The 18,654-nt window shown below is 39.8% G+C and overlaps 1 protein-coding gene across 2 annotated transcripts in view; it reads right to left on the bottom strand.

Moving 5' to 3' along the window:
- MAP2K4 (mitogen-activated protein kinase kinase 4) overlaps positions 1 to 17,743 on the bottom strand; it is a 117,586-nt gene extending 99,843 nt beyond the window's left edge. Inside the window, exons 1-2 of one of the 2 annotated variants that reach the window (XM_036268014.1) lie at positions 17,582 to 17,743; positions 7,035 to 7,067 (exon numbers count right to left, since the gene is read on the bottom strand). In XM_036268014.1, coding sequence (XP_036123907.1) covers positions 7,035 to 7,067; positions 17,582 to 17,696 — 148 coding nt within the window. In that variant the 5' untranslated portion in view covers positions 17,697 to 17,743. The remainder of the gene's footprint in view (positions 1 to 7,034; positions 7,068 to 17,581) is intronic. The other variant, XM_036268015.1, reaches the window with a different exon arrangement.
- Between the last annotated feature and the right edge of the window lie 911 nt (positions 17,744 to 18,654).

Below are 18,654 nucleotides of genomic sequence, written 5' to 3'. Positions count from 1 at the left end.
AACTCGTTGAGTCTGTACGTACACATCTGTGCCCGTGATGCACAGCTATGCCACCTTGTTCACCCACTGCCAAGTCTCCTGACCTCATCATGATCAGCTGTTTTCCAGACACACACGTCATTTGAGGATCCCAAGGCAATTCATTTTCTATATCTGTCTAGGACAGAATAACTCTGGTTTTTTTTATTACATATTTTTTCCCAGCAGCAGATCCCTATGTCCCTTAGCTTCAGAGCCATAAGAACCTTCCACGTAATGTTCTGTCAGGCTTATTAGACAGCATTATGAAACTCTCCAGGGCCAGAAAACCAAAAATGGTATAAATGGTAAGTCCAGATCTCATGACCATTTGCAAGTGAACACCCCTCCAAAACCATTCCTATGAATGCTCAGTGCTTTCATTTAAGAAGCAGTTGTCCAGCTGGTGTGGCTCGGTGGACTGAGCATCATTCCATGGACTGAGAGGTCCCAGTTTTATTCCCAGTCAGAGCACATGCCCAGGTTTTGGGCTCAATCCCCAGTAGGGAGTGTGCAGGCGGCAACTAATGGATGTTTCCCTCTCACATCTATGTTTCCATCTCTCTCTTCCTCCCTCTCTAAAAAAAAAAAAATTCAATAAAAAATTACTTTAAAAAAAATTAATAAAACACTATGATTTATAGCATGTAACCTGTGACCAGACCAAGGTCACACCGTTCTGTCACTAACTATATGCCTTTGGAGAATTTACTTAATCTTCCTGTGTTTCAATTTTCTCATTTAAATAATTATTATACCTACTTTATAAGGTTATTATATGACTTAAAGGAGTTAATATAAAGTGTTTAGAGTGAGATTTGGCATACAGTAAATAAGTTATCTTTTATTATTATTATTATTACTATCACATAGTCTGTCTCATGTTCAGTCTTTCAAACATAAGCTTCTTCAGGGTAGGCTCTAGATTTAACTCATCTCTAAAGACCGAGTGCCTCTTACCATGAGTAGTGCATACATATTTGCTAATTGTTACATTTGTGCCTCTGTTTATTTAATATTATAAGAGGTTCTCTAAAAGAGAGTGAATATGCTTGAATACACTTGATTTTCATTTCTTATTATGTTCACCTAATTCTACCTAATGAGAATATGAGCACCAACATGTCTAGACCAGTGGTTCTTTCCATCTAGACCATCTTTTCATCTAGACCAGTGGTTCTCAACCTTCCTAATGCCGTGACCCTTTAATACAGTTCCTCATGTTGTGGTGACCCCCAACCATAACATTATTTTTGTTGCTAATTCATAACTGTAATTTTGCTACTGTTATGTCTTAGGCGACCCCTGAGAAAGAGTCGCTTGACCCCCAAAGGGGTGGCAATCTAGACACTTGTGACTGGATTTTGAAAGCACTCATAAAATCATGTAGTGAGAATTCAAATATTTACTACACCTATTTGAAAACCATCACCCTAAATTTATAAGCTAAATTAAAAACCATTTTGATTAACTTGAGATTTAATTAGGAAACGCTCTGGAAGCTTTCCACATCATTTCTGCCCTATATTTGTTTGACCTCAAAGTTTTGTCAAATATCCCTTCACTGCTAAGAGTCAAGTTCAACTGGCAGTGAAGTTCTACTGTAACGTTGGTGCATCACTAATTTTTTTTCTCACTCAAAATATCACACATTAAGCTTCTCCAAATTATTTTACAGATGCAATAGCCGTTTGAAATGAAACCTTCCTTCTTCTAGCATCAAAACCCTTTTTTTTTTTTCAGGCTAATAGCTATTAGCCCTTGAAATTAATGTTTCCACTACTTCCAAGACAAAAGTTAATTAGGCAACATTCCCCTTGGAATGGCATAATGTATAAAGGGACTACATAAATCTTAACTCTGCCTATACCACTACTATCGTTCTTGGGTTTTAATTAGTATAAAAGCTGTTTCCAAGCAGATGTACTTTCCATTGGCACTTCACCATGGTCCACATAGATACTGATGAATATACTGGACACTAGCTGCACTTACAGCCAATACCACAAAAGTCTCATTTGCATCTTACTTCAGCATCAATATAAATTTAAGTAAACCTTGTTAAACTACAGAAGTAGCAAATTTGGTCATTCTGTTTCTTAGGATTGCTGAAAATTTGAACTGAATTTTTTAAATTCCAAATGATAAAATGTTAGTCACTGGGTGTATGTTTTTGCTACATAATATGGGAAATTGGAAATTTAATCAGCTGAACTTTCTAAGCTCTTAATTTTAAAGGCAGGATGGCCTGTCCCCCTCCTCCACTCCTTACCCCTACCGTTTTTTTATACTCCAGCTCCAAAAAAGTTAAATGCTCTCTTGAGCAAAACATCACCTTTTATAGACATTCCTTATCAGGTCAGTAAACTTATGAATGACATACTCAAATTTCTAGAAAGATTCAAGAAACATCCTTCTTCCTCTTTACAGTTTCCTTTTTACTATTACCAATTTTAAAAACAATTACGGATACTTAAAAGAATAGTTTCACAATGAAACGAGAACCTGTCATTAGGATACCTCCATTTTTACTCCAAATACTCTGATGTGGAGTGTGACCAAAAGCAATAACTATCTGCAATCGAATTTCCTAGAACATATAATTTTCTAAATAAAGTCCCATTGCTATGCAAACATTCCTAAGTAAAACAACCTTTTAAAAGCTCTAAAAGTTTTTAAAGCCACCAAAAGTGTAAAAGGCAAAGCTACAGAAATTCAACACTCTCCAAATTTGTCTTTAGCACTCAAGAACTCTACAGCCGAGGGCTACAAAGACACTGCAGGACAGAAGGAGAGCTTGTGTGAAAACTGAACTATTAAGAGTATTGCCAAACTGCTAATCCCGCTCACTTTGATCAGCACAGGATTCTGTTAGGCATTGTCTGAGGAGAATCCCTATGCCCCTGGAAGATTAATGGGTCACAGTTCCCATCTAAAAAAAAAAAAAAATGCATAATTTAACATTTATAAAAGAATTTTTCAAAAATCTACTAACCCCTTCAAAAAAACTGGTTTTATAAAGCAAATTAAATCATATTCTAAAGAACAGTGTTTACAAGTTAGCTCGTTTAAGCCACTGATATGATAATTCAAGACTTGGTCATAAATCATACAAACACCTTTACAAGTATGAAATTAACATCTTCAAATGATAAATGATGACTTAATCAACCTTCTAAATGTAATTCTACATCATAAGAAATGTTTTCCCTTAAGTTGTTTTACATCAGACTTCAGAACAATTCAATGATCCAACAGTGTAAAACATAATTCTTTTTAAAAATAATTATAACCTTACTTATTACTTATCTTAAATATATATTATCTTAAACATATATACTTAGAAAAACAAAAAAGCAAATAAATGCACAAATTATAATTGACAAAAATGAAGACCATGAGGTGCAAAGTGGATTTTTATTGAATTTCCATAAAAATCTGGTTTCAAAATTTAATATGTAATCTCATACTATATGCTTGTGTGTGTAAATACCTACACACACACCTCCAATAAAACTCCACTAACTTATAACAGGCAATTATAATAAACTAAGTGAATAGTGATGTGGCAGTATAAAAAACAAAAACTACGTGAAAGTCAAACAATGGAAAAAATTAAACCTTCAGAGCTTCCATTAGTCATCAGAATTATCTTACAATAAGTCTTTTTGATTTATGATAAAAAATTGAGCATTTGAAGAAGCAATAGTCAAACTTACTGGATTTCTACCATCATCTAACTGTGAACTCTTTTGCCCCATCCCTCTACAACTGCTGTGTGATACACAGGGTGGGGCAACAGTAGGTTTACAGTTGTGTACAGGCGAACCAGTTTATCCTTATATTATTATTTATTCTTGTATTTGTTTCCACATGAACAACTGTAAACCTACTTTTGTCCCACCATGTATGATTTTTTTAATGAATTAAATATAAGTTTTTTGTGACAATTTTGAAACACCATTAGAATAAAACTGGAGATTCTGACACTACAGTATGACCGAACAGGTGAGAACACACTGCTTGGTCATTTCAATCCCTCTATTTTTATAGAAATGAGTGACAACTTTCAACACAGTTAATATCTATGTTCCAGAGCAAACAGGAAGACTGCAAACACAAAATTGCAGTTTTAATTTTTCAGCTGTGTCAATCACAGGACCAGTTTTTTGGGGAAAGTGTTAATATATGTAAGCAACTAAAAATCTATCCTAAAATATATGTACTAAGAGTGCAAAAATAAATGCTGTCAACTTAGAGCTGCCATCCCTACGAACATACCAGCTCCAACCCTTCCTATGTGTGCCCCCTTTTCTAGTCTTCCACTGAAGTCCCAGTCAGCAGAGACAACTCTGCTGAACTCCACAGCAGGGCAAGCCCATGCTGGATCTCTGAGCCGTGGTCTCCAATCAGGAAAGCAGCTATCATGAGACCCACAGCACCCCTCATGCTTATCCTCTCTCATGACAGAATAGCAGGAGCAAAGGTGCCCAGTACACATCTGCTCCTGTACCACCTCACTCAGGCTCAGCTACTAATCAATCTGTAGCATCAGTAGTCGAGCACTTACAATCAACGCAGGGTCCACTCTAGGCCACTGCACTAACAGCTCATTAAGGGCAGGGACCAATTCTATTCATTTCTGTACCAATAATCTTCCACTGTATGGTACCTAGGTGTCCAATATGTACTTTGTGAATGAATATATAAAATTGTGTTGAATCCCAAAAGCTGGAAGATAAAGATAAGGATCTCTCAAAGAAAGAGGGAAAAGTAAAAAGGGACATGTGAGAAAGGAGTCACACTATGACAAGGTAGTGAAAGTAACCCAAAGCAAGCATCAAAGTGGGAATATATATGCTCCTCTGTTAGATTCTTCCATGCGTATTAAAGTAGGCAACACTACAAACCTATCATTCCTAAAACAATGGACCATTTAAATAATCGAAAGGAATTTTTAACCTACATACAAAGCTATTTATAGACACTATAAATACATTTTAAACTTAATAAAATCAATACATTTCTCCTGTTTTATGTCCACAATAGAACTAAGTTAGAAAAAAAAGGGCAACAATGTATGTACAGTTTTAAATGTTAAAACTATCAGCAATTTTCTTTAGATTTTATGTCAATAGAAAAACTAAAAATTATATTAATTTTTTTTTTTTTCCTCACCTGAGGACATTTTTCCATTTTTTGTTCAGATAGAGTGGGAGGGAGAGAGAGAGGAAGAGAGAGAGAGAGAAACATCAACGTGAAAGGGACACATCGAGTGGCTGCCACCCGTACAACCCATCCAGGGCCAGGGACAAACTGCAACCGAGGTACGTGCCCCTAGCAGGAACCAAACCCAGGTCTCTCTGCACCGCAGGCTGATGCTCTAACCACTTAGCAAACCGGCCAGGGCTATATTAAATATTAAAACAGAAATATTTTTTACTAAAAGTTAAATGAAAGCTAAAAATTGTCATAATAAATATGTTAAAATTAAAAGATAGCAAAAAATAGAAGTTGTAACTTCACTACATATACATATACATGTATGTTCATTATGGGCTGGAAATTATACACTTTTTATTTTTATTTATATATTTGAGTGAAAGAGAGAAAGACAGACATCAATTTGTAGTTGCATTTATTTATGCATTCACTGGTTGCTGACCGGGGATCCAATCCACAACCCTGCATATCTGGACGATGCTCTAATCAGCTAAGCTACCCTGCCAGGGCTATTCACTATTTTTAATTTAAGGTAAGAGAAAGATGATAATAATGGGCCAATTAAAAACTAATTATCCCAGGGAATAGGTACCCCACTCTATTACTCATTATATATTTATATCACGAGTGAACCATTCAAGAAATAAATCTTCACTAAATACATTTCAAAGGAAGTCACAGTGTTCATCCAATAGAAATTAAGCATTTGATTCCATCAGAAAACTTAAAAACAGAAACTTTTCTTCAGGTTCAACTTTGTTTCCTTTGAACTAACTTTCTTTAGCATGATACATATCAGGGGATATAAAATATACATGCTAACTACAGTTATTAATATTGTATTATATATTTACAAGTTGCTAAAAGAATACATCTTAAATGTTCACACAGAAATTACTTAAGTGAGGTGATGGAAATGTTAACTAACCCTATTACTAGTATTTTAAAATATATAAGTGTGTCAAATCATCACCCTGTACACATTAAGCTTACACAATTTTATATGTCAATTATATTTCAATAAGGCTAAGAGGGGAAAAGAATAATATAGAGAGAAAAGTGGTCATCTTTCTTCCCCATTCTATGAATAAATAAACTGAAGATGAAACTACTTACATTTTATTTTGGGATATTTTTATGTTAACTGGAGAACAGTCTCCTTGAGCTTGGATTTTTTTAAACTGCATTTTATACAGTGATATTTAAGCTTAAAATGCATTTGTTTTAGATTTATAAATTGTGCTTTTTAATAGAAAACATATTCTGTATTCTACGAATGCTAGTGTCTGAATATAAAACACTAGTCTATATTGGGGGGTTGGGGAAGCAGGAGAAAGAAACAAGCTTTGTTTTAAAGAAAAATAATAAAATGAATTAAGTATATGGTTTAAATAATTTTAAAGCATGAGACCTCTGATACAGTTATATACTTTTTGCACTACAATCTTAAAAGTGAACTTTCCTTAACTTTTGACTTAAATTATAGTTAAGTCCAAATACCTATGTACATCCTTCTGTAACTATCTACACATGAACACCCTATACCCATACACATCTTTCTAAAGCTAGTATATCTTTCTATACCCATATACATTTGAATAACTATATATGTATGTCTTCTATTTCAATTTCAAACCAAAAGAATATAACATTTAGGAAAAGAATGAAAAATGGAAGCTCTTTTAATGTAAAATTGCCATGGTTGGTTAGTTAAAACAATAGTAGACACATTCCCAATACCAAGATGGATACAAAAAAATAAGTAGCATAGTATCATAAAATGTGTAGCTTACTTTGTGCCTTTTCACAGAAGTTTATCTGAAAGCCTAAAGTAAAAGAGATAAGTTCCAGTTCATTTACTGTAAATCAAACAAACCAAAATTAGAACATGACAATGCATTTTTATATTACATTTTGAATAAAACTAATTTAAGAACAGTTCAAATCACATAACCCCCACCATCACAGATATAACACATTTAATAATTCAGCCTTTTCTGATGTAGATGTACTTTATTATAGAACTTAAATCACGTTTAAATTGTAAGAGTTACACTCTCTTTACCTTTATTTTTCACATCTGTTCAATAAAAAGAATAGCTATTAGCCCTTGAAAACTAAAAGTAATTTTTAAGATAACTTTGTCAATTCTTTCAATCTATGAATCCAGAATATTACTATTTTATTAACTCAAATTACTGACTCATGATTAATCACTTCCTATGATTTAAAAACTTTAGTAGTTCATAAATAGTGAATCCTAAACACTTTCTAGTCACCCAGCTACCTCGAATGATAAGACAATGAACTACTGAAGAGGTGCTGAAATTCTAGAGCAGGCAGGCCTGAAGACCATGTCCCTGGGACCGATTAGACACAGCAGGACTTCAGTTATGAGAACACCTATGAATTCTCCTGAGAAACATGAACACATTTTTCAAATCCAATTGAATCTGGTTGTACCTTATGCATACAGTGTATACAGATATACTTTTTTATAAAATATACCTAGTAAAATAAGCTATTTAAAATAAAAACCTTCTCAAAATACTATTTCAACTACTTAGTTCACTGGGTAAATCACTGGTTTTCTTAATAAACTAACTTTGCCTGTGTTTATTACTCTTTGGAGAACAAACTGGGAAAGTAAATTTGGAATAAGTATCACTGAAGCTTGCATTTACATAAACTCAGTCAAAATGTGTAGGAAAAAGAACCAGGACTAAAGGAAGAATATGTTTAAGTAATCTTTCCCTCCTAGTTATCAAAATGCTTGAATTCTAAGAAGATAAAGATCTCACCTATAATGCAGAAAACCTGAAAAATGCTAGTGTAGCTACTCTGACATGAAGGTAACTTCGGTGCACAAGTGACACACTTCTTACTACCTAATGACACAAATGGCCACACAGAAGGAAGTAGGAATGGAGACATCATGGGACAGAAGTACTGGGGGCAAACCTGGAGACAGAGTACAGACAATACCACTGAAGTTTAGTATGTGCTCTATCAGAGGAGCAGCAGCAAGACATCAGAAAGAAAAGAAAAAACATCAAAGATCCATGGGTGTTACAAACCTAAGTAACTAAAAGCCAGCAAGCTGCCTTCCAAGCAAATGGAGCCCATGTCTGGAGGAAAGGGGACTGGCTCTCTGGAAGCAGCTGTGGGAAACAGGGCAGAGGAGCCCAAGCCACAGGTCAGAAGCCAGTCACCCACCCTCTTCCACTAGAAGGAAGAGAAAACTTACCAGTATCAAAACTGGAGAGGATGCTAATGAAACACTGAAACTATTTTGTTTGTTAATCCTCACTATAGGATATTTTTCCCACTTATTTTTAGAGATTGTAATGGATGGAGGGGTAGAGAGAGAGAGAGAGAGAAACACCGATATGAGAGAGACACATCGATTGGTTACCTCCCACATGCACCCAACCACAGCTGGGAATTGAACCTGCAACCCAGGTAAGTGCCCTTGACTGGGATTCAAACCCACCACCCTTCCCTGCATGGGTCAATGCTCTAAATGCTCTAACCACAGAGCACACTGGCCAGGGAAACAATGAAACAATTTCAAAGGCAATAGTTCCTCTTCTCTTTTAGCTCTAAACACAGTCAACAGTTGCTACAATGTAGCAAAAACAAAAGGAGAGGGGTGAATACAACAGCAATATGAATGGGGAAAGGAGCAAGAAAAAGACATTTGAAATGAGTTGGATCTATAATATGGGTGCATATAAATAAGTTACAGAATAAAGCATAATAAATAGAAACAAATTTTAAAGGTGTGTCCAGCTGGTATGGCTCAGTGACTGAGCACAGACCCATGCACCCAGAGGTCGCCAGTTTGATTCTAGGTCAGAGCACATGCCCGGATTGTGGGCCCTCCCAGTGGCAGTCGTGCAGGAGGCGGCCAATCAATGTTCTCTCTCATCAATGTTTCTATCTCTCTCTCTACCTCTCCCTTTCTCTTTCTCAAAAATCAATTTTAAAAAATATTTAAAAAAATAAAAAAAGGTGTATGTAACTGAGAATGTTAGCATGTCACCCATTACTGCTCTAACACTTAGAAGTTAAGCTCACGTTTTTAAGTACTTAAAAATTCTCAAAACTTGCCTGGCCTGTGTAGCTCAGTGGTTGAGCATCGACCCATGCACCAAGAGGTCACCGGTTCAATTCCCAGTCAGGGCATATGCCCAGGATGTGGGCCCAGTCTCCGGTGGGGGACATACAAGGGGCGGCCAATCGATGCTCTCTCATCAATGTTTCTACCTTTCTCTTCTTTCCTCTCTCTCTAAAATCAATAGAACAAAAATATTTTTTTTTAAAAAATCTCAAAATTTGAAGTTCTACCAGTACAGAATCAATGCAAGTAGCTAAAAAGGAAGGGGGTGAAATCCTCAAAGCATAACTACAGACTTGCTCTTTTTACCTAATTATGGATGAAATAACCCAGTAAATGGAGTCTGAGCCTCATCCCAACATCCATCTCTGCATTATTTCTCACTAAGACTTCCTAACTGTTAACTGACCACTGTGTCTTAAACTGCAAAATTAGTCACAGTGCATCACTATGGTTCTAACATCTAGGACTTTATCTAAACTTGTCCAAAATGTCTATTTCCACTGTACTAAGAGTGAGCCCCACAAGATTTATTTCCTGCTGTGTTGTTTCTTTAGCTTTCCTTACTTCACCTTTCACAAACTTAAAAGGGAGCAGCCTTAATTTACTCATTCCAGGTTGTCTGCATCATCCAGAACCATTCATGATTTTGTAAACACTAATCAAATCTGCCAGTTCTTTCTTCCCAAACTGTGGCCAATGACTACCTTATTTACTCTGGTTATGTAACTTTATTACTATATTATAATCTCAAGCCTTTTCTTTTTAATTGATTTTTTTAGAGAGAGGAAGGGAGAGAAAGTGAAACATCAATTTGTTCTACTTTTTGATGCACTCATTGGTTGATTCTTGGATCAAACCCACAACCTTGGCTTATTGGGACATACTCTAATCAACTGAGCTATCCAGCCAGGGCCTCAGCCTTTCCAATGAAGCCTAGTACACTCAGGGAGAGTATCTAACCTCTATAAGCCTCAATTCTCTTATCTATAAAACAAAATAATACACAAAAAAATGTTTTGTGATGATCAAAGAAGCAATATATCTAAAATATCCAACACAGCCCTGGCCAGTTTGGTTCAGCGGTTGGAGCATCGGCCTGCGGACCGGAGAGACCTAGGTTTGGTTCCCACTAAGGGCATGTACCGCAGCTGCAGTTTGTCCCGGGCCCCAGTTGGGGTTGTGTGGGTGGCAACCACTTGAAGTGTCTCTCTGGCATTGATGTTTCTCTCTCTCTTCCTCCTTCTCTCCCTCCCACTCTATCTGTAGATAAATGCAAAAACATCTTTGGGAGGGAGGGAGGGAGGGAGGGAGGGAGGGAGGGAGTGAGGGAGGGAGGGAGGGAGGGAGGAAAAATATCCAACACAGAGCCTGGAATAAAGCAGGTTAATATTATCATAGTTATTATCATTCCTGGTCTTTCCCTCAGAAGAGCAATGATTCTGGTACCCTCCCTACCAGACCAGCTTCACCTACACAAAACCAGTCCCTCCCCCCACCTTTCATTCCCAGTTACCCTAAGACAATTAAAAGGGAAGAACTCCAGAGGGCATGGTGATCCCCACTTTCTACAATTCTTTCTCTTTTTCTTTTACAATAATGTTTTTTATCCCTACCCGAGGATATATTTTTAATTGATTTTTAGTGAGAGGAAGGGAGAGAGATAGAATCATTAATGTGAGTGAAACATTGGTTGCTTCCCATACACGCCCGGACTTAGGCTCAAACCCGCAACCTAGCTAGGCATGTGCCCTGACTGGCAATCAAGCCCACAACCTTCTGGTGTACGGGACAACACTCCAACCAACTAAGCCACCTGGCCAGGGCTCTCTACATTTCTGCTACAGCCATTCCTAGACACTGTCTGGTCCCCGATGAACCTAACAACTCCAAAAAGTTGGAAACTTTTCCCACTCCCCTGACAAGAACCTAACCAGATACCAGGGATAATGGCAAACCTATCACGGGAACCACTTCATGTCTTTATTTTTTAGCAGTCAGGCAATGAACACACACAGGCATGCCAAATACATAGCAGAACTATTTCTGGCAACACTAAGCTTATTTCCCCCTTTTTAACATTTTGAGTGATTGCTGGAAAGATGAAATATGGTTTGAAAAAACTATATATCCACTTCAAAACTATATATCTACAAAACTATGGTATCCACTTCAATCATCTTTCCCTGTGGTGGGGAATGATGTGTTGATTTTCCAAGAAGCAAGCTGCATATGATGTGACTGTTATCTTCTTTCAAAAGGTCCATCTTGAGTTGTGTTTAACTACTGTCCAATGCTCCCTTTCACTATATTGTCACAAGGTAGGCCAATCTTATCCCTCCTTGCCCTTGAATCCTTTCTATGAGTATCCATTAATTCCCAACCCTGCTAAGAGTGTGAGGAGACACATGAAGACTTTCTGGAGTTAGGGGGAAAGGGCTAGAAGCTAACTCATGCCCATTAGTAGGGATAGTAATTTGTTCAGATGGCAGACTTATTCAAGGTGGCAACATGTATTGTTAACTCTTATACTAAATGGGTTTCTTTTATATATTATGCATAGTGTTCAAAAAGTACTATTACCTTTCAAATCTACACTGGCCTCTTGGGCCTCAAGGCCTAATTAAAGTTCTCTACTTACTTGTAAATTCCCAATCAAAATGTCTCCAGATTCAAAATACCACTGAAACCTCCGGCAAGTTTAGAACTCTATTTCATACAGGAGCACCTGGAAGCATCATGGCCCAAAATCAGCCCAAATGTGGCTGGATGCTTAGTTCCCACCCACAACTGAACCCTAAAGGCACCTCTCCCTTCTATTTCTGAGTCTGCATCACTTCTGGCAAAGATTCTTCTCTCAGCCCTAACAGTTGAAATGACTTAAAGAGAGCTTCGGAGAACCACATGACCCTGTGTTGAGTAGTAAGAAAAGCAATGGCTACCAGACATACAAGCGGATTAAAACCCACCTCTACTAGGGCAAATCACTTAACTTAAATGTCAGTTCCCGATCTGACAGGAGACTATGCCCAACTACCATTAAAGGATGCATATGAGCATCAAATTAGGTCTGGATAGAGAAAACAAGCTTTAAATATTAGTTCCCCTTTTAAGTATGAATTAAAGTTTCTTAGGTTGTATCGTTCGGGCCATCTCTACCTTCTGGACAGGGATATTGTAAAGGAGGCTGACCTGAATTATGCATGATGCAGTTAATGATGATCTCCAGTCCTCTAAAAATAAGGAAAATTCTATGGGCCTAAATCAATCCAGCTTCTCAAATTAGGTAAAAGAAATATAATTTTTAAAAGAGAGAACTTCATGAAAAAAGAAAACATGACTCAAAATACAGGGTTAACTAATATCCCACCTTCAAAAAGTTTTAGCACACATTCACTCTGATAAGATACATTAAAGGAAAATATGACAAAAGAAGTATCCTAAAAGCAATCTATTTTTCTACTTTTTAAATTTTGACACTAGGACTATGGCTGGGTGGCTCAGTGGGAGTGCCATCCCATACACCAAAAGATGGCAGGTTAGATTCCTAGTCAGGGCACGGGTTCCATCCCCAGTCAGGGCATGTTTGGGAAGCAACCAATGTTTCATTCTCACATTGATATATTTCTCTATCTCTGTCTCTCTCCCTCCACCCCTTCCTCTCGCTCTCTCTAAAATCACTAAACAAATCCTCAGGTGAGAAAAAAAAAATTTAACACTAGAGTTGCTCCATTTTTAAGGGAACATATAGGAATGCAATACGTGCTTTCAGAGGGAACTAATATTTTAAGCTGGACTTAAATAAGTTTATATCAAATAAATAAAAGAAATAAAATAGTATGCAACATACAGAGAAAAGCAAGCAATTCTAGGATTTAAAACTACATATGTCCAATGTCCACACAATTCAGTTCTTTAAAATTAAGATAAAGGTGCCCTCGTATGGTTCTTGAAAACTACAGACTAAATGGTGAATAGATAGTCCAACATAATCACATATAGGACATCTCATATATATTTTATATATTCTAATATTATCTCAAGAAAAAGTAGACTTTAAATCTTCACTTAATTTTTGACAGATATGATTTGTTACACTTGAAAGTTTTGTATTTCTTTAACAGTATTTTTTAACTATGTTTTTACTGATTTTTAGAGAAAGAGAAAGGAAGAGATAGATAGAAACATCAATGTGAAAGAGACACTGACCGGCTGTCTCCTGTACGCCCCCTACTGAGGCTGGATCCCGAAACCTGGGCATGTGCCCACAAGGGGAATTGAACTGGGACCTCCCAGTCCATGGGACGATGCTCGATCCACTGAGCCACACCGGACGAGCAATTTTGTATGTTTTTTAAAAGTAAAATCACACTATCATATTTTTACTTAAATAGATATTTATAAAATGTTCAACTGAGTGTAAATAGTAAGTCCATAAGTTTTGTGTTACACATCTACATTTGAAACCTAAGAACAAAGAGTAACTGTTTAGACCAGCATATTAAGAGATTCAGAGGCACCTACAACATATACTATATTTCCTATAACAAGTACTTTACAAATGCCTCTATGTTTTTTCAGAAATAATTATAATTCTAACCTATGTTTTAAGTTTTAAAAAACTGATATTTCTTAGCTACCCAAGTTCAAGGAAAAGTCGTATTTTTCCCTGCTTTGTATTCAATAATAAATTAAACTTCTTGTGTTTATGAAATCTTTTAAGTCTATTAAATTTAAAGTGACTAGTAACTAAAGCAGGTAACCGTCTCTAATAACAATTCTTATATACTCACAGGTATTCTATAATTTTCAAAACACTTTCACATGCATTAATCTAATAATGTGATTTCCATAACAGCCCTAGAATGTAGGTATTGTCCCTATTTTAACAGATGAAATACTCAGAGTTCAGAAAATAGGGTAATTTCTCCAAAGTCACAGAGCTTGTGCACGGCAGAACAGTTACCTGAACACAGTTAAATTAAAGATTCATCAAGCATATTCTGAAAGGGAATGCTCAATAATGAAAAACAGAAATCAACAGGTTAGAGAGAAGGTCAGGACACATTAATAATGAAGCTAAAGAAACTCTGAGTGGATCATGAGGGGTTAGGGACTCATCTACTAATAATGAAAGAGACCATTAATGAAATCATTATAAATAACAGTATTGTTGCCATTACCAATGATGATGGCTAACTTGTATAGCACCCCTATTATATGCCGGCCCCATGCTTTGTATGTATTCTCAAAGTACTAGTGAGGTAAGCATTATTCCTACTTTCCAATTGAGAAACTGAGGTTTGAAGAGGTTAAACATCTTGCCCATGGTCACAAATATCTGAAGTCCTGATGAGGGGATTCAAATCCAGGACTCCAGAGCTCGAGCTCTTAAACATTATGTTATTAAGAAAACAGTATTTCCCAACTTGGACCACTCTTAAGCCACAAATGCCAAGGATGGTCCAAGTTGAGCCCTGGCTGGTATGGCTCAGTGATTAGAAAGTCGTCCCTCGGACCAAAGGTTGCAGGTTCGAACCCCAGCCCAGATTAGGGCAAGTGTAGGAGGAAATCAATAGATGTGACTCTCTCACATTGATGTTTCTCTCCCCAATCCCACTCTTTCTAAAAAAAAAAAAAAAAAATCAATGTAAAAAATATCCTCCAGTGAGGATTAACAAAGAAACAAAAGAATGGTCTAAGTTGGGCAATATTAAAAAGTTGTGCAGGCTATCCAGTGCCCCACGCAGAGCTTACCACACAGAAGGACCTCTAATATCTGTTAAACGAAATGTCTCCCATCATGTACCAAAACTGAATCCTGCTGTTTGAAAGAGCATAGCCATTAACAACTCCCAGAAACGTAGTGTTTGGGTGGCAAGTAGAAGCAGACTGTGGGAAGTGGGCCGAAATACAAACATCTTTTAAGGACCATGTCTGTGAAGGTGGATCTAAAGCCAAAGGTCTTTGGTAGATGAAGTTTGGAGGTTAGGCTCTAACATTACAAAACAAACAACAAAGAGAGATCCTAAATTGTTGCTTGAGCTCTTGCTTCATAACCTGAACTCAGCAAGACAACATCCTGAGAATTTCAAGCATTTCTCTTCATTCTAAGTAATCAAAAGAGGTTCAGGAACAGATAAAACTAACAGGTTCCTTCGTCAATCAAGGCTATACACAGTACTATTGATAAAAGAAAATTCATCAATAATTCAAGGAAAAGTTTGATGTACTGGTTCTCCCTTTTAAAATAGGTTCAGCTTATTGGAAAGTTTTGCTAACTACGTATACAAACACTGGGTTGGGGAAGGAGGCTGGAGGGCATCAGAATAATTCCTCACCACAATGACTTTCTTTCAATTCCTAGAATATTCTAAGCTCTTTCCCACTGTGAAAACTTCACACATACTATTCTCTTTGCTTAGAATTGGAACTCTCTTCTTTCACAGAAGAGAGCCATCTTTCAAGACAGGTCATCTTTGACCATCTTATCAAAGCTGACTGTCCTCTCCCCTGTTATTATCTATCATACTTTCCTCAATTGGTAATTTTTCTTATTTACCTGCAAACTGTCTTTCCTCCCCAACCCTACCTGAAAGGTAAACTCCGTCAGGGATGAAACGGTTCAGATTCACTCTTTTCTTCACCACTCCCCCCCAAAAGAAGACCAACCTCCCTTAAAAATTACATTATTTTTATGTCACCCATTTTGGATAAGCAATACAATCCTAACTTGTCATTTTGCTGTTTCACCTCCCCCGCACCACCACCTAGACTGTAAAGCTGTAAGATCAGGAAACCCAGATTGTACTTTGACTGCATACTGTGATTTGCAACACAGCCATATCCAATAATTAATTCTATTTGAATCAATCACCTGAGGGCCGGACAGAAAGTGTCCTCTGAGCTCTGACATCATCCTGTCTATATATCTATCACCTCTCTTTATGCATATTAAAATTATCTCATGGGGAGGGTGACTGGATTATAAAATGGATATAATCTTGTCTCTGCTTCCTGAGTCACACACACTCTCATAAACATGAAATAGTCAATTAATGTTGTACCTAACTAGACACGGTTAAGATAGGCCAAGGAGCCCTTTAGGAAGATTTTAATCAAAGAAAAACTTTTAGTCACACTACCAAGAGTACTCCAACTGATTCTGCTAATAATTTAACTAAGCAGTTTCCTCTAGTTGTCAAGAGATTTCTGAGATTCCCTTTTAAAAATAGCATTGCTCCTCGAAATTCCCCAGTAAACTTAAGTAAATGGTCCCTAATGGGCTGGGGCCTGGTATTTTCACAGGACCCCTGTCAAGAGCCACCCAGAGCTAATAAGCATTTCCAGTGGGAAAGGCCATTAATTAGGAACGCTGCCTCCGAGGTCCAGACACCACACTGTGCCACCTTGACCCCTGCCTAGCTATTTCCTGCATCTCTCCATTTAAACCGAATCCACTCTTTAGTATTTATTTATTTTTCCTGCATGCAATGCTAACACAGAAATTCCTCGCCCAGAACAAATGGCTTCTCCCCGGCCAGTGGCTGTCTACCTACCTTCCAGGTGGCACAGGCCTGAGCAAACCCCCGCCCCTCCCAGTTCCCAGACACCCCGCAGAACTTTGGAAACGCGGGTCCAACAGGACCGCGGAGCCCGGAGGTCAGGTCGGTGCTCCGGCTGCAGCTGTGCCCTGAAGGGACCGAGACGGCCCAGCGCGGTGCCCCGCGGCGGCGGCGGGGGCGGCGCGGGGCGCGGGGCCGAGGGGCGCGGGCCGGGACGCCGCCGCCGCCTACCTGAGCAGACCGGGACACCGAGCCAGGCCCCGCGGCGCCGCTCGCCCGCCGCAGCCGCAGCCGGCGCGTTCCCGGAAACGCGGGCGGGGCGCGCGCCAGGTAAGCCGGGCGCGACGGGGGCGGCCGCGGGGGCGGTCCCGGGCCAGGTGGGCCCCGTGGGGCGCGGGGCAGCCGGGCAGGGCCCAGGGCCGGGCGCAGGCGGAGGCCGCGGCCGGGGCCTGCGCGGGCCCGAGCCCGGATCCGGCCCGAGCCCGAGGCGGCCGGCCTGGGGCGGGAAGCCGCGAGGGAGGGAGGCCGGCAGGCGCGGGCGGCTCCGGTGGCTTCCACAGCCGGGTCGGGGGCGTCCGCGGCGGCGGGGACAGGCCGCGACGACGCCGACGGGCGCGCCAGGGAGCCGGGGTCTCGGCGCTGCTGCGTTCCTTACCCTGCATGCTGCTGACGGCCGGGTGGCCGGGCGCCGGGGACCCCACGGGGCCCGGGGTGCCGCTGCCGCTGCCACCCCCGGAGCCGCCGCCGCCGCTCGGGCTCGGAGCCGCCATTGTTGGGAGTGAGGAGCCGAGCGGCGCCGCGGCGGCTGCAATGCAGCAAGCTCGGCCTCTCGCTCGGCCGAGGGGCGCGGCCTCCGCCCGCCGTGGCCACGCCCCCGGCACGCCCCCGGCACGCCCCCGCCCGAGCCTGACGCCGAGCCGCACCAGATGCTGAGCCCTAGAACCGCCCAGGTCGCGGGTGCTGACCCGAAAGGCAGGCGGGCAGAAGTTCTGCACCCCAGCTGCAGGCCCGCCCGCGAGGCCTAGAGCGGTTGGCAGAATTAGGAGTCTGTATGCATTGGAGGGAAATAAGAGGGTACAGAGTTTGCATCATTCCCACAGAAGCTGTGACCCCAGAAGTTTAAAAACCCTCTTGTTGCAGTCAGATGCTATTCCCTTGAGCTAGGATTGAGCGTCCTCCCATGCAGTGAGAGGTCAGGTTGTATTCCTGGTCAGGGCACATGCCCAGGTTGCGGGCTCGATCCCCAGTAGGGGGCTTGCTGGAGGCAGCTGATTGATGTGTCTCTCTCACATTGACGTTTCTCTCTCTCTCTCCCTTCCTCTCGCTCTAATAAAAATAAAAACACACATTTTTAAAAACCCACTTGTTGGATCTCAGGACCCTAAATCGGAATGCTGAAGTTGAAAGGGATCCCAGGGGTCACACTTGTCTAATCCATGATGTGGACCTTTCAGAGGGGAGCTGGCTCTAGCTCTGGTTCCATCTGAAGCTCCTGTTAAACCCTACCTAACACCTCCACCCTCTCTTTGCCTTGGGGGCTCCCAAAACTACTGAATGATAATCTGCATTTTAATAATATCCCCAGGTAATATACATATATACCAGAATCTCTCCAACCTCCTTCCACCCACAGCTTACCGTGCTGGGACTTCCTCAGAGCATGTTGGAAATGTGTCCTCAATCAAAAGAGCCCTGCCTTCTTGTTCCAAACCCATCCTCAGACATCCA

Source organism: Molossus molossus, unplaced genomic scaffold, assembly GCF_014108415.1.
Source record: "Molossus molossus isolate mMolMol1 unplaced genomic scaffold, mMolMol1.p scaffold_m16_p_19, whole genome shotgun sequence".
Classification (NCBI taxonomy): Eukaryota; Metazoa; Chordata; class Mammalia; order Chiroptera; family Molossidae; genus Molossus; species Molossus molossus.
The sequence above is the reverse complement of the archived record's forward strand: the minus strand, read 5'-3'. Positions and strand labels throughout refer to the sequence as shown.